General features: G+C 57.7%; 2 protein-coding genes across 2 annotated transcripts; one reads left to right on the forward strand and one right to left on the reverse strand.

Annotated features, from left to right (window-relative positions):
- Positions 1-8,120: 8,120 nt before the first annotated feature.
- On the forward strand, positions 8,121-14,573 carry gsk3a (glycogen synthase kinase 3 alpha; the record flags this gene model as incomplete). The annotated part of the gene is given in 11 exon segments (NM_001281714.1): positions 8,121-8,381; positions 9,564-9,751; positions 9,843-9,926; positions 10,905-11,015; positions 11,871-12,001; positions 12,322-12,428; positions 12,618-12,715; positions 13,213-13,308; positions 13,404-13,590; positions 13,859-13,960; positions 14,378-14,573. Coding segments are annotated over 11 exon segments (1,224 nt in total). The 5' UTR covers positions 8,121-8,344.
- Positions 14,574-16,491: 1,918 nt separating this feature from the next.
- Positions 16,492-19,911, reverse strand: LOC134293828 (zinc finger protein 574-like). The gene is made up of 2 exons (XM_062962680.1): positions 19,782-19,911; positions 16,492-19,431 (listed from the first exon to the last, which is right to left on the reverse strand). The coding sequence occupies exon 2, from the start codon at positions 19,424-19,426 to the stop codon at positions 16,793-16,795; it is 2,634 nt and encodes an 877-aa protein (XP_062818750.1). The 5' UTR covers positions 19,427-19,431; positions 19,782-19,911; the 3' UTR covers positions 16,492-16,792.
- Between the last annotated feature and the right edge of the window lie 361 nt (positions 19,912-20,272).

The raw sequence follows: 20,272 nt of genomic DNA on the forward strand, positions 1-20,272 counted from the left end.
GGGGAGCAGCAGCCAGGCAGGCAGGCAGGGAGGGAGGGAGGGAGCGGCGCCTCTCCTCGCCTCTGCCCCAGGCAACCCTCTTCCCTGCCAGAGCCAGCCAGCCGTCTGCAGAACTGGGCGCTGCCCCTTTGAGGAGCCTTGGGGGGGGGGGGAGAAGGGGGAGTAGGTGGGCAAAGCCTGGCGCCACCGGGGAGTGCAGCTCCCACACTCCCCCCCCCCACCAAGCCCCTTACGGAGCCCCACCTCTCAATACAACCCAGCTGGAGGGGGGCTGGGGAGAACGACCCCGCTTGCCCCAGCGCAATGCCCCCCTGGCAGGGAATTTCCCATTGAAGCCCCTTTTGGTGCCGGTCAAGGAAGGGCTGCCGGGAAGGCCACCCTGCAAGAGAGGCTCCGTGGCTGCCTTTGGGGGGCACGGCCTGGAACCTTTGGGGGGCACGGCTTCCCCTTCCTCCTCCTCTTCTTCCTCGTTTCCTTCCTCCTCCTCCTCTTCTCCATTTCTTCTTCCTTCTCTCATTCTTCCACCTCCTGTTCCTTTTCTTCTTCATCATCTTCCTCCTCTTGGTCTTCTTCCTCCTCTTCTTCCTTGTCTCCTTCCTTCTCCTCCTCCTCCTTCATTTCTTCTTTCTCTTCTCATTCCTCCTCCTCCTCTTCCTTTTCTTCTTCTTCCTCCTCCTCCTCCTCCTTCTCTTGGCCTTCTTCCTCCCCCCCCCTCTTCCTTGTCTCCCTCCTCCTCCTCTTCTCCATTTCTTCTTCTTCATCATCTTCCTCCTCCTCCTCCTCTTCTTCATTTCTTCCTTCTCTTCTCATTCTTCCTCCTCTTCATCTTCCTCCTCTCCTTCCTCTCCCCGTGGGGCCCACTCACACACACACTCAGGGGAGGGAGGGGGCTGGTTCTGCAGCTGCAACTGCAGCGTGACCAAAGGTTTAGACTGCCCAGGCCCACCTTTGCTCCGGGCCCTCCTCTTGGCTTAAGCTTCTTTGCGGCCTGAGCTTTCCATAGGCCTGGCCCGGCTTTGGAGGATTGTTTTCCAGCACTTTGGGGGGTCTGGGGGGGGGGGTCACAGGGAGGGGGGTACATGGGCCAATGGCCTCCCCCCATTCAATGGTTTCATAGGGAGCCCATGCCCTCCTGACCTGCCAACCTTCCCCTCCCCTCCCCAGTGACTATGCAGATGCTGGAAAACCAATGCAATGGTATTCCCCACAGTAACCTATGGCTGCGAGAGCTGGACCATAAGGAAGGAAGAGAGAGGCTTTTGAACTCTGGTGCTGGAGGAGAATCCCGAGAGTGCCTTGGACCTTGGCAAGAAGATCCACCCAGTCCATCCTCCAGGAAATAATGCCCAATGGCTGCTCACTGGAGGGAAGGAGATGAGAGGCAAAGATGAAGTATTTTGGACACATCATGAGGAGACGGGAAAGCTTGGAGAAGATCACGATGCTGGAGAAAATGGAAGGAAAAACAAAGAGGGGCCGACCAAGGGTGAGATGGATGAACGAGATCCTTGAAGGGACTGGCTTGACCTCAAAGGAGCTGGGGGAGACCACGGCTGCTCTGGCCTGGGCTGGTCCACGAGGTCACGAAGAGTCAAAAACGACTAAAGAAGAAGGAAAACCAACAGTGCAGATGCCCTGGGTGCCATTTGGGGAGGGGGTGCATCCTGCCCTTGAGAGTATTCCATGGGACCCCCCCCCCCCCAAGACCTGGAGGCAGGGGCAGTGTGGGGGGGGGGGGCAGAGAGGAGCCGCCCTTCCTGCCTTTCTGGTTTGCCAGAGAAAGAGGAGCCCTGAAGCCACGGCGCCAAAGCGGTTCCAGGAAACGGCCAAACAAAGCCGGGAGAAGCCCTTGGAACCAGGGGAGACCCTGGAAGCAGGGGAGGGGGCCTCTTGGCCGGCCCGAGGCTGGTCCGACCCTATTCCAAGCAGCGGGAGGGGAAAGGAGGGGAGGGCTCCATCCAATGCAAAAGAAAGCATGGCTCCCCCACCATAGGTGTCACAACCATTTGCTATTTAATTGTCCCCCGTGCAGTGGAGGAACGGGCAGGAAACAGGAAGGTGACGTCAGCTGGCCATAAGGACCAATGGCTTTGATGTGTGGGAAAGGGCTGGGGGGAACCGGGCATTCTGGGCGATTTACACATGATGGGTACGAGCCCTATACAGATTGGTGGCAGGGTGGGATAGATCAGTAGCTCTGACGTGTGGGAAAGGAGAGACATCAGAGGATTTCTGTGATTTACGACATTGTAGGTTAAGCTTGTGTGCCCGCTGTTAGCTCCAGCTCCTGCCAACCTAGCAGTTCGAAAACATGCAAGTGTGAGTAGATCAATAGGTACCGCTCCAGCGGGAAGGTAACGGCGCCACACGACCTTGGAGGTGTCTACGGACAACGCCGGCTCTTGGGCTTAGAAATGGAGATGAGCACCAACCCCCAGAGTCAGACATGGATGGACTTAACGTCAGGGGAAACCTTTACTTTTTTTTACTAGGTTAAGCCCAGTGGTGCAGCAGGTTAAACCACTGAGCTGCGGAACTTGCTTACCGAAAGGTCTGTGGTTGGAATCTGGGGAGCAAGGTGAGCTCCCACTGTTAGCCCCAGCTTCTGCCAAACTAGTAGTTCGAAAACATGCAAATGTGAGTAGATAGATAGTACCGCTCCGGTGAGAAGGTGTCTATGGACAACGCCATAGCTTAGAAATGGAGATGAGCACCAACCCCTGGAATCAGACCTGATGAGACTTAATGACAGGGGAAAACCTTTAGTAGAGCACAATCCGTGTACTCCAAACAATAAAGCGTACGCGTATGCACAAGCTTCTGTGTGCCTTGGAGAGAGAATTCCTTTCAATATGCGTGTAACTGGCTGGCATGGGCCCAGGCTTGGAGAGCAACGCGGCCAGTCCAGGAAGGGACCTTGCCGTGGGTTCCGGAGGGAGAAATCTCAGAGCAGATCAGGAGGACAGTCTCTTCTCTCTCTTGTTGTTATCGTTATTTTTAGCCCATGTTTTTTGTTACTGTTACATCACACTATGTAACAACATTTGAAAAATGTTCTGTTCCTGGTTTGAAAGTGTTATTTCCTGTTTCGTTGTGTGGTCCTTACTTTGAAAGGAGACGTTATTCTCCAGAAACGTCATTTTTATGGCACAAACTTAGTTGAATGGCTTTTTTTTTTCATTTCAGGAACGACTTGAAAAACTGCAAGTCACTTCTGGTGTGAGAGAATTGGCTGTCTGCAAAGACGCTGCCCAGGGGACATTGCCCAGATGTTTGATGTTTTACCACGCTGTGGGGGGTGTCTCATGTTCTCGCATGGAGCTGGAGAGAGGAAGCTCATCAGTGCTCTTCCTGGGTTGGATTCGAACCAGCAACCTTCAGGTCAGCAACCCAACCTTCCAGACATCAGTCTTGCCACACAAGGGTTTAACCCACTGCACCACCGGGGGCACCAAGAGGTTGCTGACCTATGGGTTGAGACTCAATGAGCAAAATGTGCTGCTGCAGGATGATGTCCCTCCTGCAAAGACACCATTTTGGCAGTTGAATAAACTTTCCCCATGTTTTTTAATGATAGAACCAATTAGGAAATGACATTGATCACCTTAGCACCTTAGATGGACTCCTTGCCCTGAGATCATCAGCTGTTCAGATGCTGCGGAAGCTATGGATATGGCTAGAATTGTCCAACCACTTCTGGGTCACAGGGCCTCCACGACCACAGTATCCCCTCTTGCTACATTGAAGCTTTGACCTCTACAGGCATAATTCTGGGGAGCACTTGGCCCTCCTTGCGACAACCCGCATGCTCTTTTCTCCATACCACCTCCCGTTCGCCAGTCAATTCCTTGGGTGAACAAAGTGGTTAAGCATGTGTGCCAGAATCTATGCTGCACACCGATCCCCTCAAGGACACTGACCGTGAACCTCCCCTCTCCTTCTTCATGTTGGGGAGCTTGTTCAGGGAACCTTATGATTTGAGTTTTATGGTCCACGGCGGAAGCCTCCCATCTCATCAACTTCCTTGAACTATTAGTGATCAAGGAGGCCTCTAGCACCTCCAAACCCTTCTTGAAGGGACATCTGCTCCAGATTATTGCAGGCATTACACAATGAGATGGAAGGAAACCTCCCCTCCTCTGTCACTTATCCTTCATATCTGGTATTGATGCATCCCCAGACAGATTCAGTTCGCTGCTCTCCCTAGGAGAAAATCTGTTCCAACCTACCAAAAGCCATGCACGCAGTGTAAACAAAGGCCTTTTGGAGGGAGGTGTGTGTCTTCGGAGGGGAAACCTGCCTGGGCAAGTGCAGGCCCCTGCGCGCCTCCCTCCCTCCGGCCTCTGGCGGATTCCTCTCCAGCCGGCCGCACCCTCCACCTGGCGCCCTCCCCCTGCCCTTCTCCCTTCTCCTTCCCTTCCTTGGAGATCGGCAGCTGCGGGAGTTGCAACCCCAAAGGCCTGGAGAGCCTCCGCCTGCAAAGGCTCCCAGAGAAGGACAAGCCAGAGCGGGAGGGGAGGGCGGCCTCCTCCTCGCCCCTGACCCCGGCCTTGCCCTCGGGATGAGGATGGGACTCGGAAGCCAATGGCATCACCAGGGGCTCCTGAGTCCTTGGCATCCTGCAGGATTGGTTTTTGTCCTGTTAAGTAGGCCTTAAATGATATAAAGAGGTGTTTAAACACCCTGAGGTCCCGATTGCATTCTGGGCCTGACAGCCGTGCTCTGCCGTCCCTCCTGTGGACTGCCAGGCCTGTGATCCCCGCTCTGGCACAACCAAATGTGAGCTGCTGCAATGGGAGTTGCAGTGCCAAAACCTCTGGAGGGCAGGGATTGGTGGGGAGCCGGGCCTTCCAGCCTCTGTCTCTTTTGGGGAGTGGGCTTCCTGGCGGGAAGAAGGAAGGAAGGCAGGCAGGCCCCGCATGCCCCCTTGTGGCCGCCCGGGGCCAGGCCAGCTTCCGGCCAGCACTTGCCTCGGGGCTCTCTCCTTTTTTTTCCGTGTCAGGAGCAACCAGAGTTGCTTCTGGAGTGAGAGAATTGGCCGTCTGCAAGGACGTTGCCCAGGAGACACCCAGATGTTTTGATGTTTTTACCATCCTTGTGGGAGGCTTCTCTCATGTCCCTGCATGGAGCTGGAGCTGATGGAGGGAGCTCGTCCGCGCTCTCTTGGGTGGGATTCGAACCTGGCAGCCTTCAGGTCAGTAACCCAAGCTTCAAGTCACAAGGCTTTTATCCCTTAGGCCACCGGAGGCTCCTTGGGTCTCTCTCCTGGGAAGGCTCCTTGGGGTGAGGTTTGTTGCCTCCCTAGAGAGTGACTCACTCTGGGGCTTCCCAGCAAGGACCTGAACCCTGGGCTGGGGAGGGCAAACCCGGCCTCTGAACAGCACCCTTCGCAGGGTCTTCCTTGGCAGAAGCATTGCCTCCGCAGCTTCTTCACGGAGAGGTCACCCCATGGGCTTGGCTTCCACCCCATCTCTTTTGCACCAGAGCCAGGGACAAAGGCCTTTCCCAGCACTGCCAAGTAAGTAAGTAAGTAAGCAAGTAAAAGTTTATTTGTATACCGCCCTCTCTCCCAAAAGGGACTCAGGGCGGTTTCCAATATAAAATCAGCATAAAACATTGTACAATAAAACACTGAAAACACTATAAAACGCTATAAGAATTAAAAACAAAACATAACAATTGACTAAAACAATCACATAAGCAGAAGGAATATAATCACTCAAATAACATGAATCTGCAAAGAAAGAGGGAAAAAAAGGCCACTGGGATGGAGGAGAGGATGGCCTGGAGGGACCACTAGAACTAAAATGCCATGTGATATTCTAAGATGCTTTGGGGCAGAGGGATAAAGTGCAGTGTTTCAAGTCAAAGAGGTGGCCTGTGCAACTACTATAGCTATGGAGTGCGCAAACCTGAGACGTGGTTCATTCCTCTCCGAAAAGCCTCCCACCTGAAGGAGAGGGTCTGGGGGGGCCCACCTGCGCCAGGCCAGGGCCATTCTCCCTGGAATGCCTCCCCGGGACTTGCAAGGCCCCTCCCTGGTTAGCCATAGCGGCCTGTTCAGGCGGCTGAACCCACCGGCCTGCCTTGACGCCCTGCGTGGCTCCCCCGCCTCCTCCGAGGCCGAGAGAGTGTGGCTCCCGCACCGTCAAACCGCCCTTTCCCATCACAGCCTAGTTTATGCTGTTAGTCGTCCCTGTTGTCTTCGTATGTTCATGTCTTCACATAAGCTTTTCTTAGCTATATTTTTCAGGAGCCCCAATAGCGCAATGGGTTAAACTCCTGTGCTGGCAAGACTGCGGACTGACAGGGCGGCAGTATGAGTCTCGGGAGTGTGGGTGAGCTCCCTCTGTCAGCTCCAGTTCCCCATGCGGGAACATGAAGGAAGCCTCCCACAAGGATGGTAGAAACATCAAAGCATCTGGGCAACGTCCTTGCAGACGGCCAATTATCTCACACCAGAAGCAACTTGCAGTTTCTCAAGTCGCTCCTGACATGAAAAGGAGTGGGATGTTTTAATATGCCATTTTATAGAGGAGTGCGACTGTGCCACGTCCTGCCACGAGCCGAAAGGGGAGGTGGGCAATACAGTATAATACAGTAGAGTCTCACTTATCCAACATAAACAGGCCAGCAGAACGCTGGATAAGTGAATATGTTGGATAATAAGGAGAGATTAAGGAGAAGCCTATTAAACATCAAATTAGGTTATATTTTTACAAATTACCGCCGATTTCTGGGTCTGAATATATTGCACAAGATTTCTCTAACTTAAAATGATACATTTTAATATATTGGGTTTATGGTTCCTGTCCCCTTGATCAGGCCATGTAAGTGTTATTTATTTCTATAATTGTATTTTTACTTTGCTTAATAATATGTTATTATGTTTGTTATGTAATGTTTGTGTTTTTATGATTGGAAACCGCCCTGAGTCCCATCCGGGAGATAGGGTGGTATATAAATAAAGTATTATTATTATTATTATTATTATTATTATTACTAAGCACCAAAACATCATGTTATACAACAAATTTGACAGAAAAAGTAGTTCAATACGCAGTAACGTTACGTAGTAATTATTGTATTTATGAATTTAGTACCAAAATATCATGATGTATAGAAAACATTGACTGCAAAAATGCGTTGGATAATCCAGAACGTTGGATAAGCGAGTGTTGGATAAGTGAGACTCTACTGTAACTTTAATAATAATAATATAATAATTTTTTTTCTATCCTGCCGCCATCTCCCCACAAGGACTCAGGGTGGATAATACGGGGCCAAGCCCAAAGAACCAATAATACAAAGTAAAATACATGTAAAAACAGCATCTTCAACCAAATAAAACATATCAAAACCAAAGTAATGCAATATAAGAATAAGAAATGATTAAACATAAAAGGATAACATAAAAGGACCACCGTTTGGTAACGAAGTGAATGAAAAGGGAGGGCGGTCTGGTGTGAGTGGTGCCTTTTGGGAGCGTAAAAGGACCAAGTGCGGAATATCATGAATTCATTTAAATGGGGCTTTGATCTTGGGGGATTATTTATTTATTTCCATTATTTATCCCCCGCCCTTCTCACCCGAGGGGACTCAGGGCGGCTTACAAGTGGCAATGGATGCCCTTACACTGATATACAATGAACTAAAATGTTAAAACAGTCATAAAATACAATATACAAAGTTTAAACAACGCAAAGCGATTACTGAAAGGCCCACCGGAAGGGGGCTCTCCCTGGGAAGGAAGAGGCCTCCACATCCGGGGCGGGGCGGGTGTGGATCGGACTACAACTCCCAGCATTCCTCACAGGCGATGGGGCCTGTTGGAAAGGCTTCCGCAGCTCCCAGGATCCTCAGCGGGCGCGCTCTCTCTCTCTCTCTCTCTCTCTCTCTCTCTCTCTCTCTCTCTCTCTCTCTCTCTCTCGGGCACCGACCGGCCTCCTTCCGCTCCCGAGTCCTCCTGTCTTTGGGGCGGGGGCTGCTGGGAGTTGTAGTTCCTTCCGCGGCACTACTCCTCCCAGCAGCCCTGTCGGAGGGCGGGGCCCGCCGCGCGGCCTGCCGGGAGCCCCTCCCTCCCTCCCTCCCTCGCCCTATTTAGGGGGGCTGCTCGTGGGCCCGCCCTCCGCCCGACGCTTCCTGCCGCGACGCACGACGGGAGCCGTAGTTTCCTCCGCCGGGTCACGAGACGCGCCTCCCCCTCCCCCTCCTTGTGCTGCTGCCGCCGTCGCCGCCTCCGCGCGGGGCATGCCGGGAGCAGAGCAAGGCCCGCGGCCTCCCGTCGTGCCCCGCGGCGCCCAGGCCGCAGCCCGCGCTCGCCTTCCGGCCCGGAGGCCCCGCCATGGAGCGCCGGGGAGGGCCCGCCCGGACCTCCGAAGGTCAGCCCCGCCCCGCTCCCCCCCCTCCCTCCCTCCCTCGCGGCGCCCCCTCCCCCTCCCTTGGTCGCGCGGCGCAGTCTGGGAAGTGTAGTCGGCGGCGCGGCCTCGGGGACTCGCCCTCCCGTCGTGCCTTGCGGTGCCTCGCTCCCTCGCTGGCTCGGGCGGCGCGGCGCCTTCTGGGAAGCGGAGTCCGGCTGCCGGCGGAGGGCCGGGCGGGCGGAGGGACTCCATTTCCCGTGGGGCTTCGCGGCGGCGGCGGCCTCTCCGTCGAAAGGAGCCGGCCCCCCCGCCCCCCGGTGCCCGCCCGCCTGCCCGCCCGCCGCCGCCCTCCTCTCTCCTCCTTCCTTCCCTCCTTCCTTCCTTCCTCTCTCCTCCCTCCCCGCCGGCCTCGGCCTCGCCATGAGCAGCGGCAGCGCGGGCGGCTCCTCCTCGCGGCCCAGGACCAGCTCCTTCGCCGACCCCGCCGCCGCCGCCGCCGCCTCCTCCGCCAGCGGGCCCAACGCCCACGCGGCCCCCGCCGGCGCCCCCGCCCCCTCCACCAGCGCCGCCGCCCCGGGCGCCCCCCCGCTGCCCCCGCCCGCAGGGAGCAAGGCCGCCGGGCCCGGGCCGGGAGGGGGCAGCGGGGGAGGGGGCGGCCCGGCCGGGGGCGCCTTCCCGGGGCTCAAGCTCGGAAGTGAGTGCGAGGGGGAGGGGGAGGGGGGACTCGCGACCCCCGCCCGACCGCCCGCCCGCCCTCCTGTCCCTGTTGTTGTTGTTGTTTCTGGGGTGGGGGCCGGGGTCTGTCGCGGTGACGTCAGGGTGAGGTCACTGGACGGGCCCCGAGGGGGGAGGGGGGCCCACCAAGCAAGGGAGGAGGAGGGGCGGGTCGCCTAGCAACCACGGGCGGGAGGGGCGTGGCAAGGGCAGCCCAGGTGGGGTGGGGGGCAAAGGTGAGTTGGAGCCTCTCAGTGCCCCCCCTCGCCCTGCAGGGGGGCTCCTCCGTCCTCCTGGGGGTCAGCAGGGGGGCAGGCCCACCTCATCCTTGGGGGTGACAAGCCCAGAGCGAAGAAGCCTTGGGGCACAGGGTCCCCAGAGGGAGGCCTCTTCCGGGGACCCAGGCCCACCTCTGTGGGGAACAGAGAGCCCAAGCAAGGCCAGGCCCTGACGCCCCCCCTCCCTCCCTCCCTCCCTCCTTCCTTGCAGGGGACAGTGGGAAGGTGACCACGGTGGTCGCCACGCCAGGCCAAGGGCCGGACCGCCCGCAGGAGGTCTCCTACTCGGACATCAAGGTCATCGGCAACGGCTCCTTCGGGGTGGTGTACCAGGCCCGCCTGGCCGACTCGGGGGAGCTGGTGGCCATCAAGAAGGTGCTGCAGGACAAGCGCTTTAAGGTGAGTCTGGCAGGAGCCGGCCCACAGCCCCCCCCCCCCGCCTCCCCTCCCCCTGGGCCCCCTCCCTCACCTGGACCTCTCTCCTCTGCAGAACCGGGAGCTGCAGATCATGCGGAAGCTGGACCACTGCAACATTGTGCGCTTGCGGTATTTCTTCTACTCCAGTGGGGAAAAGGTGAGCGGGGGGGGGGGGGGCAGTGTTTGTGTAAAACAGCCTCGTGGCCGTCCCTCGTTTGCGTGGGGCCCTCCCCTGGCCTCAACGGCCTCCTCTGAGTCCATTAGGTGAGAGATAGCAACTTCCCACGGCAGCCCGGTGAATTTCTGGGCTAATCGGGCCTTCATTCTTATTGTCCTTTGCTCCTGATGGAACCTTCAAACTGTATTGAAACTGTATAAAAATATGTTTGAGAACAGCTTCTGGTGGACACACACTCCTTTGTTGACAAGCACCCCATTCGGACTGCCATTTTCCTTATCCTGTGTAGTCTGTCTGCCCAAAAATACTGTGCCAGGGTTTTGGGAATCTGCCACCGGCCTGCTTAAACTATCGAGAATAAGAGGGCAGCTAGTGGGGCGACTCTGTTCTGCAGATGATGGATCCGTGGATCTGATGCCCATGGTTCCGCATATCCATGCTCCAAAATACATCCCCCCAGAAGGGTTTGTAGGTCTCTCTAGGTTCCCCAGTGCACTCCTGTGTTATGCTTTTGGCCCAAGTAAGGTCAGATTATAGGGTTTGAAAAATCTGTAGTTTCAGGTATCCACGGGGCGGTGGTCTGTTTTGCGCAGGAGTTTCTCATAGCTGGCCTCCTTGTTGGTGTTTCTGCCGCAGCCTGTTTTGAGGGCATTATCGGTCCTCTCTGGAGTTGCATGCGGTGCGGTCGTAGTAGAGCGTCTTCCTCCGCTTTCCACGGCCAGGACTTCTACTGTGTCTTCCATGGCCAACACATTTCTCCTGTTGAAAAGGAAGCCTGCAGTTTTCCTTCCTGAAGGGGCAGTTTTTGTCTTGATTTCGAAATGGAAGCTGGGTTCCTCACTTATCCATGCAGGCGCTTCCATGTTCCTGGTGTTGTCAGCCGTCGCTGTTTGGGTCCGATGGGAGTGGGTCTGTAGGTCCCATCTTAATCCCCATCTTCCCCAAATTTTGTTGCAGAAGGATGAGGTTTACCTCAATTTAGTCCTGGACTTTGTGCCAGAGACCGTGTACCGCGTGGCCCGGCACTTCACCAAAGCCAAGCAGACCATCCCTGTCATCTACGTGAAGGTATGTGTCCCTTCGTAGTCGGTTGTGTATCTTTCTGCTTGAGGGGTTTATAATAATAATAATAGGTGCTGTGCCAAAAAATCTCAGCCGGCATTTGGAAACAATAGACATTGACAAAATTACGATCTGCCAACTGCAAAAGGCCACCCTACTGGGATCTGCGCGCTTCATCCAAAAATACATCACACAGTCCTAGACACTTGGGAAGTGTTCGACTTGTGATATGAAATCCAGCATTTCTATCTTGTTTGCTGTGTCATACAATAAAATAACTACTTTATTTTTATACTCCGCCTCTATCGCCCCAAAGGAGACTCAGGGTGGCTTACATGGGACCAAGCCCGAATAAAAACATGTATTGTATTGTATTGTTTATCTGGTCCTTTCGTGTCTGCCTTTCCAGGAGGGAGAAAGGTTGGGAATCACTGGCCTCCGATGTTCACTCATTTTAACAAACCGCAATGCCTCTTTGGATTTGATAATTTAATTTAGTGCCTACCTTGACTGAAAAATGTCGGACTTTCCATTATACTCTAGCATAAATGCTCACAGCAGCTGAGACAGCTTTTATCCTAGAGCTGTAACCATATTGAACTCCATGGCTTCGCATTGATGTCACATTGGGGGCTGTGCAGTGGGGTGGGAGTGTGGAGGGTTGGGTATGTTGTTTTGTCATGTGTGCTAGGGAAAGCATTTAATTTCATTGTACAGTGTACAAATGCACTAAAAAGAGCATTTAAAAATATGTAGCCCCCTGAGGTATTTGCTACTGTAAAGATGAGCCGGTTGTTGATGACGCCTGGCTGTCGATGGGAGCCACCGTGTGAACGCCCGTCTCCCTCTCGCATTCCTCAGGTGTACATGTACCAGCTATTCCGCAGCCTCGCTTACATCCATTCTCAAGGTGTCTGTCATCGGGACATCAAACCCCAGAACCTCCTGGTGGACCCCGACACGGCCGTACTGAAGCTTTGTGACTTCGGCAGGTGAGGGGGAGCAGGACTGGGGGGGGTGTGTGGTGAATTTTGATGGCTTTGTGGTGTGGGGAGTTAGGGCCTTTTGCTCCCATCTGTCCCTCCGGGTTGCAGTCCTGCTTGGCCGCCCCCCTGCTCCCTGGGCAGCGGGGCTTCTGCCCTGGCTCAGGCTCCGGGTGTCCTTCTGTGCCGGACCTGCATAGCCTGGCCTTCCCCAGCAATGAGGCAGTCAGTGATCGGGGGAAGGAGGCTGAGGGGTTTTGCATGGCTTTGAGTCCTGGTCCTTCTGGGCTGAGTGATGGAGAGCCCTCTTCTGCCTTTCCCCTTCTCAGCGCAAAGCAGCTGGTGCGGGGAGAGCCCAACGTCTCCTACATCTGCTCCCGCTACTACCGGGCCCCTGAGCTCATCTTTGGAGCCACCGATTACACCTCCAACATCGGTGAGATATCGGCAATCCCTCTCCCTTCTGCCCTTTGCAGGCAGGGCATATCCATACACTCGCACTCAACCGCAATGAGCTGCTCCTCTCCTTATGGAGGTTCACCTGTGGTCTTAAGGTGCCCCCCCCAAAAAAGGGATTCAACTGAGGACCCTCTTTTTCTTCTTCTTCCGCCCCTCCCTTGGCTAGATATCTGGTCGGCCGGCTGTGTCCTGGCAGAACTGCTCCTGGGCCAGCCTATATTTCCTGGTGACAGTGGTGTGGACCAGCTAGTGGAGATCATCAAGGTAATGATGCAGGTTGCCTTGTTCACACATACACGCACACACCCCTCATCAGCCTGGAGCCAAAGGAGACACCCCACTATCATTTGGCGTGGCATTGAGCCCACTCTTTACATTGTGTCTGCTTTTAGTTGATGGGGAGCGGGGCTGGACCTGTCCCACCTCCCTTCATGCCCCATGGATAAAGCAGGTTGTAGAGACAAAGGGGCCTCATGTGCCGTTGAGTCCACGCAGCATACGGCAGGAGAGGCTGGGCATTCGGTTTGCTTTTGGGAATGGCTAAGACGCTCCTGAGCAAGTTTGCAGTTTGCTGGGCCATCCCTCTCTAAACTTCTGTTGCACTTTTCGAAGAGTGTGATCATGCATTATGAGGTGGCAGTGACTGCCCTAACAGGAAGGAGTGCCAGCGAGAAGTGTGTGCATTGGCAGAACCCGCCGTTGCCTCCCTGAGGGTAAGTGATGCCGGGGGCAATTTTCCTCCCTTTCCTTCCCTGCCGCAGGTGCTGGGGACGCCGACGCGAGAACAGATCCGAGAGATGAACCCCAACTACACAGAGTTCAAGTTCCCCCAGATCAAAGCACACCCCTGGATCAAGGTACCATGCATGCGCCGGGAAGGAGGGAGACATGCCAGTGGGTCAGTACTGGGGAAAGTAGCTGACCTGACCTCTGCCGCTCCCTCGCCCCACAGGTGTTCAAACCCCGCACGCCGCTGGAGGCCATTTCGCTGTGCAGCCGGCTGCTGGAGTACACACCGGCCACCCGCCTCTCCCCACTGGAGGCCTGCGCCAACAGCTTCTTTGATGAGCTGCGAGAGCCCAACGCCCGGCTACCCAACGGCCGCGAGCTGCCCCCACTCTTCAACTTCAGCCCTGTGGGTGAGTGGGTGGGATCGGGACCCACGGGGTTAAGGAGAAGGGGCCACTGTGGTCGTACTAAGGGAGCAGCATCCCTTGTGGGCCGGGGGGGGGGGGGGATTTGGTTGACTCGTGAGTGGCTGTGTGCCATCCAGGGGCTGCTGGGGCCAAGAGTCCAGTGATCACTGGAGGAAGGCTGCACGTGTGCCCTTCTCTCACAATGTCTGAAACGTCCCTGTGGACCAGAGGAGGCACAGGATCTATCTCTGCCTATCTGTTCCCCCTGCAGAGCTGTCCATCCAGCCAGGCCTGAATTCTAACCTCATTCCGCCACACATCCGGTCCCAGGCCACTTCTGTGGGAACAGGGTCTGGTTCCACAACCGCACACAGTGAGTGCCTTGACTTTGTTTTGTGAGCGAGAGTTGCATTACACTATGTAATAAAATTTGAAAAAATCTGTTCCTGGTTTGAAAGTGTTATCTCCTGTTTAATTGTGCTGTCCTTACTTTGAAAGTAGTTGTTCTACTCCAGAAACTTCGCTATTGTGGCTGCCACAAACTGGGTTGAGTTGGTTGAGATTCGCTGGGATATTCATTGAAAAACTATTTTAAAATGTACTGTAACAGGATTCCCCCCCCCCTCGCAAAAACAAAGTATTGCGGTTTAATAAACTCTTCCCGTGTTTTTATGACAGAATCCATTAGGGAATGACATTTACAACCCAGGAACAAAAATTGTAGTGTTACGTCATAGTGTTATACAGGGTAGGCGGCCAAGGGAAGGCTCACTTTCCCCTTTTGCTGCAGGCGAGGGGAGACTCGGACCGGACCGGAGCCAGGGGACGTCGGGGGACGGCAGTGGCACAGGACCCATCACCAACACGTCCTGAGGGGCTGCCTCTGGGCCGGGGGGCCGGTCCCCTCCACCACCCCTGCCCCCCACCGGCCACTCACACGGACTTCTCTGAACTGTGAACAACAGAGGGGGGAAAGAGGAGGAGGAGGGGGGGAGTCATGGCCGGGGACCATGCGGCACCCCCCCTCCTGTTGGTCAAAGGGGCAGTTGGCTGGGGAGGGGCACCGGAGGGGAGGGGCACCGGAGGGGGGGGGAAGGGCACCTCTCCCTGACATCGCTTGATGTTCCCTCTGCGTGGGGAGACAGCAGAAATAAGCAGCCGAATGGTCATCCTGTGGCTTCAGGGCTCCTTTTTTGTCATCAGTCCAGGCTGGTACCTCATCAAGGGGGGGGGGGCACACCATAGCCCTGCTGTCCCTTCTGCCCCCCTCCCCAACTCCCTCTCCTCCCCACCCTTCCCCAAAAGGGGGGGGCAGGTTGTTTTTAAAGTTCCTCTTGTTTTTAACACCCCGCGGAGAAAACAAAATGATAAAATGGTTTTAGTTCCAGCTTCGTGTCGCCCTTTGAGGCTATACAGTTCCTGCACTGGGTCCCCCCCACCCCCAAAAGACCTGCTGGGCCTGTTTGCCTCTGAAACACGGATGCTGTATTTTTAAGCAGGTTAGGCTCCCCCACACTCTTTTTAAAAAGAAGCTCCCAGTTTGAACAGATGTGTCCCCTTCAAGGGGGGAGCCAGGGCCCTTCCTGCCCCCTCCCCTCCCACTTGGACCTGCAGTCTTTTACTGGGAACAAGCCCCCCTCCTGTGCTGAGGTGAGGGCCAGCCATTCCTCCCCCCTCCCTCCCCATTGTGCCCAGCTTTGGGCTGGTATTACAGAGATGCCCCTTTCTTCCCCAGTGGGAGGGGGCTCCCAAAGGGAGGGCAGAAGGACAAGGTGGCGAGAAGATCTGATTCCAGGCCCCTCCCCCTGTAAATACCTTTTTTTCTTCCCCTTCCTTCTCCCCTCCCCACAAAATGGCTTCCTCCCATTTCTCCCTGTAAATAGATTATAATTTCTTTTCTTAATGCCATGTTGCAACGATTGCCCCAAGACCCCCGTCTCTCCCACCCCCTTCAAATTGCTCTAGGTTTGAGGGGTCCCCTGAAAAACCAGGGAGCAGCCTGTGGATAAACGCCCTCACGATGACCCCCTCCCAAAATCACCCCTCCCCCCAAACATTGTGTGTTAGTTTCTTTCTTAGGTTTTTTGGCTGTGTACAGACATCCGGTTCAATAAATTATTGGCATGAACGGAGAGAACAGTGTGGGTGCCTTATTATGATTGGGGCTGCAATACTTTGTCGATGAGGATGGGAGGAATGGATAGAGACCCCCCCCCCCCCCCCCCCCCCGTGGGGAGGAAGCCCTCCTGCCCTCAGCGGCTGGAAAGGTTATGTTCCAGTCTGCAATACGGGAGACAGGCTGGAAACGGGCGAGGGGGTGGCCTGGACCAAGCAGCCGCCCCTTTAAGCCATGTTTCGGAGGGGATTGGAGACTGAGGAAAGAAACTCCTGTCTCAGGGACATTAGTCTGGTTGCATAACCCTGGATTTAGCCCCATGCCATTATGTAAACATGAACTAAAACTTGCTCTGCCAACTAGTTTTGCCACCTTTTGCCTCCTCGGCTCAACTACAGCTGGCTGGAAAAGAGTTTGGGTACTTTATCCTTCCAGCTAACTTTCAAGAGCTTATCACCGGATGTTGCAGGGCAGACAAACTTTTCTGCCCACGAAAGAGCCTGTGCCAGCCTTACCCTGAACGACCTGCTTCTCTTGTCCTCCTTCCCACCCCTCAATAGTCAAGAGGGCCCCTGCAATGCAAGCAAGCGCTTCCTTGGCTGAAGGTGCAAAAGCCTTTCCCCGACTTTGCTCATCCACTCAGCCCTACAGGCCTTGGACTCTCTTGGCTGCGACGTTACTTCAATGGCCACTGTGACATTCCCTTCCCTGGTTTTAATGGATCTCCCTTTCAGAGACGGAGGTGGCTTTTTGTTGCTCTGCAAACAAGAGGAGACAAGAAGAGCAGCTTCTAAGCAAAGAGGAATAATTTAATGGGAAACAGGCCGGACCTAAGCCTCCACTCTGCCTCCCACAACTCTCTCTGGCAGAAACAAAACTGGAAAAAGATGTATTAGAACCTTTCTTAGAAAAACAAAAATAAATACCAGAAATAGGTGTGTGGTTGTGGCCCAGGTGAGTCCATAGCGCACACACTTGAATGAACACCCACGGCGCTAAGGCCTGGCGTAGAAGAAGAGGCGCGTGGGCCGAAGGCTCTCCAACACCAGCCTCTAGGCGCACTCTGCCCGGAGCCTCTTGGTTCTGCTCCTAGACGAAGGCGTGAACCTGGAGGCTCCCTTCCAGCGTGGCCTGGTAGATCTCGATGGTCTCCACCAAGGGCAGCGGCTCAGCGCTCTCGATGATGGCGATGGTCTCTCCAAACTCGGTGCACATGATGGTCTGGACAGGTTGGACAGGCGCCCCTCCATTTGCCGCTCCTGCCGAAGGGTCCGGCGTGGCCAGCACCAGCGCTTCCTGATGGGGCTCCGTTTCCGCGTGGGTTTTGCGGTGGCTGCGCAGGTGGGAGAGGGTCTTGAAGGTCTGGGAGCAGAGGGCACAGGGGTGTGGTCGCTCGTCCGTGTGGACGCGCCGGTGTTCGGCCAGGTGCATGGACTGCACGAAGGCCTTGCCGCAGTCCCAGCAACGGAAGGGGCGTTCGCCCGTGTGCAGCCTCCGGTGTTCCTGCAGGTGGGTGGCCTGCCGGAAGGCCTTCCCACACTCGGGGCAGGGGAAGGGGCGCTCGCCCGTGTGGATGCGTTGGTGCAGCTGCAGCCCCGAGGCTGCCATGAAGCCCTTCCCGCAGACAGGGCACTTGTGGGGCCGCAGGCCAGCATGGCGCTGCTGGTGCCGGCTCAGCCCGCTCGGGGTGGTGAAGGTCTTGCCGCAGAGCGGGCATGGGAATGGGCGCTGGCCCGAGTGCGCCAGCTGGTGAGCGGCCAGCTTGGCAGGGGAGCCCAGGTACTTGCCGCAGGAGAGGCAGGGGTATCTCCGGGAGGGGCCCAGCTCCCGGCGGCGGGCACAGCGGTGCTCCTGCAGCTTGGCGGCCTCCGCAAAGAGGGCGTTGCAGTCCGGACAGCGGTGGGGCTCACGCCCAGTGTGGCTGAGTCGGTGCAGCTCCAAGAGGCAGCGCCGGGGAAAGGACTTCTCACACTCGGGGCAGGGGAAGGGCAGGCTGCCCATGTGGGCTGCCTGGTGCAGGGCCAGCTGGTAGGGGCGGGCGAAGGTGGCCCCACAGTCCTGGCAGGAGTGGGGCCCCTGGCGACCGGGCACCAGGTGCAGGAGGCGGTGCTGGCGGAGGTTGGAGGACTGGGTGAAGCGCTTGCCGCACACCTGGCACTGGTAGGGGCGCTCCCCGGTGTGGGTGATGTGGTGCCGCGCCAGGTTGGCCTGCGAGACAAAGGTCTTGCCGCACTCGGAGCACTGGAAGGGCCGCTCCCCGGTGTGGGTGCGCAGGTGGTTCCTCACGTGCACCAGCTTCTTGAACTTCTTGCTGCACATGGGGCACTTGTGCTTGCGCTCCAGGACATGCACCACCCGCTTGTGCCGTACCATCCGGAGGTAGGTGGAGAAGCCCTTGCCGCACTGTGGACACAGGAAGCCCACCCCACTGGCCTCTGCTTCCGGGCCCTTCTTCGGAGAGGCAGTGGAGGAGGAGGGGGGCTGAAGGCTGGCAGAGGCCTCTCCACCGCCGTTGACCACCGGTCCTGCATCGCTCAGGACTGGCTCCAGGGGCTGCCTGCCAGGCCCCGGCTTCACGTTCCCTCGGGCGGGGGGCACCCCGCTCTTGCCCGCGTGCGTGCGCCGGTGGTACAGGAACTTGGTCATGTTGCTGAAGGCCTTGCCGCAGTGGCAGCGGTGGAGGGGGTTGGCGGTGTGGTTCTTGCGGTGCGTCACCAGCGTCATCTCGGTGGAGAAGCCCAGGCCGCAGTCCACGCAGAGGTAGAGCGCCTCCCCCTTGTGCATCCGCATGTGCTGCTCCAGGGAGGCCGCCTTCTTGAAGATCTTGTTGCAGTTCGGGCACTCGTAGGTGCCGTCCATGTGCGCCCGCTGGTGCGCCAGCAGCCGCTTGGCCGTCGTGAAGCCGCGCTGGCACTCACCGCAGAGGAATTCTTCTGGCTGGGTCCGCACATGCTGCTCCTGCCGGTGCCGCTCCAGGGCCTCCGCCGTGGCAAAGCCTTGCTTGCATTCTCCACAGCAGAGCGCCTTGGCGGAGGGCGACGCAGGCAGGGGGGGCTCTTCCTCAGGGCACCGCGATGGAGACATGCGGGGGCTGGCCGCCTCTTGCGTCGCAGGGGGCTCCCCGCTCTCCTTCTCAATCTCTGTGAAGTGCTCTCCCTGGTGCTCCAGCAGCTCCTCGGGGGTCAGGAAGAGGCCGGCGCACTCGGAGCATTCGTAGGGGTGCACCGGCGGGGCGGGCGGGAGGGGGGGCGGATGGGGAGAGGGGGGCGAGGGGCGGGGCGGGGAGGCCGCGGCCTCTGTCTCGCGGTGCGTCCGGCGGTGCGCCAGCCAGAGGGCGGTGGAGGGGAAGAGCTCCTGGCACTCGTTGCACTGGTAGCGGATCTGCCCCGGGGTGGGAGGGGGCCGGGAGGGGACCTCCCTGGGGTGCACTTCCTGGTGGGCCAGGAGCTCATCCGGGGAGCAGAGGGTGCAGCCGCACTCCAGGCACTGGAAGCGGCTGTTGTCCTGCGAGAGCCCTGGCGGGGCCGCGGCTTCTTCTTCTTCCGCTGCTGCTGCTGCTGCTCCTTCTTCTGCGGGAGGGGGCGGGGGCTGCGCCTGCCAGGGCTGCTCCAGGTGGCTCTGGTGGTGGATCAGCACTCCTTCCAGCGTGTCGTAGAGCTGCCCGCACTCGGAACACATGTACTGGTGCTGCAGGAAGAGCGACTGGGCCAGGTCCTCCGCCATGGCGCCTGCGGGGGAGGGAGAGCGGTGAGGAGAGAGAGAGAGAGAGGGGGGGGGGGAGGGAGGGGGGGCTCCTGCGCCGGGACCACCGCCCGCACCAGGCCTCCCTCCCCCCCCCCCCCGCGGAAGGCGCCATTCTCCTTTATTATGGTTGTTATTATGCTTGCTGCTTCCCCGCACTTTCTCTCAACACGCCCCCCCCCCTCACAGGCCCTCACGGGGAGCACGCAGACGGGCCTTGGCGCCTGCGAGGTCGGGCCCCATGCCCAGGCTGCACAGAGAACAGCGTGGCCCCGCACGCCCCTCCCAGGCCGCATCCTCTCCCCGCTTCCCGCTCCTCCCTCCGGCACTCACTCACCGCCTCCTCCCGGCTCCCACGCAGACCCGGGCCCACCGCGTCCGCGCCCTCCTGCCTGCCTTCCCCGCGTTCGGCCAATCAGCGCCCTCGATACTCAAGAGGCGCTTCGGCTCGCCGCAGGCCTGAGACGTCACGGCGGCGCCTTCCTGGGCGGGGCCAGAGCGAGCCGGAGAGCGGCAGCCCCGTGGCCCCGCCCAACCGCGAGGGAGGGCTCTGCGCCCCTCGCCCCGCCCACCCGCGGCGCTGCTCCTCCGCCTATTACGTAAGTCCCGCCCTCTGGTTACTTAACCACAGTCGTCTCCTTGGCGACGCCCACCTCGCTGACGTCAACGTCCCAGGCGGGAGGAGGGTGACGCCGCGGCGCTGTTGTTGTCGGGTTGGGGAGGCTCCGCCCCCTCACGTGGCGCACGAGGCCACCAGCGTGCCGTCCGCGTGAGCGAGCCGTAGGGGAGGGCTGCCGGCAGGCGCATGCGCGGCTAGGCCGCCCGCGA

The sequence above is a fragment of the Anolis carolinensis genome, unplaced genomic scaffold (assembly GCF_035594765.1).
Source record: "Anolis carolinensis isolate JA03-04 unplaced genomic scaffold, rAnoCar3.1.pri scaffold_10, whole genome shotgun sequence".
Taxonomy (NCBI): Eukaryota; Metazoa; Chordata; class Lepidosauria; order Squamata; family Dactyloidae; genus Anolis; species Anolis carolinensis.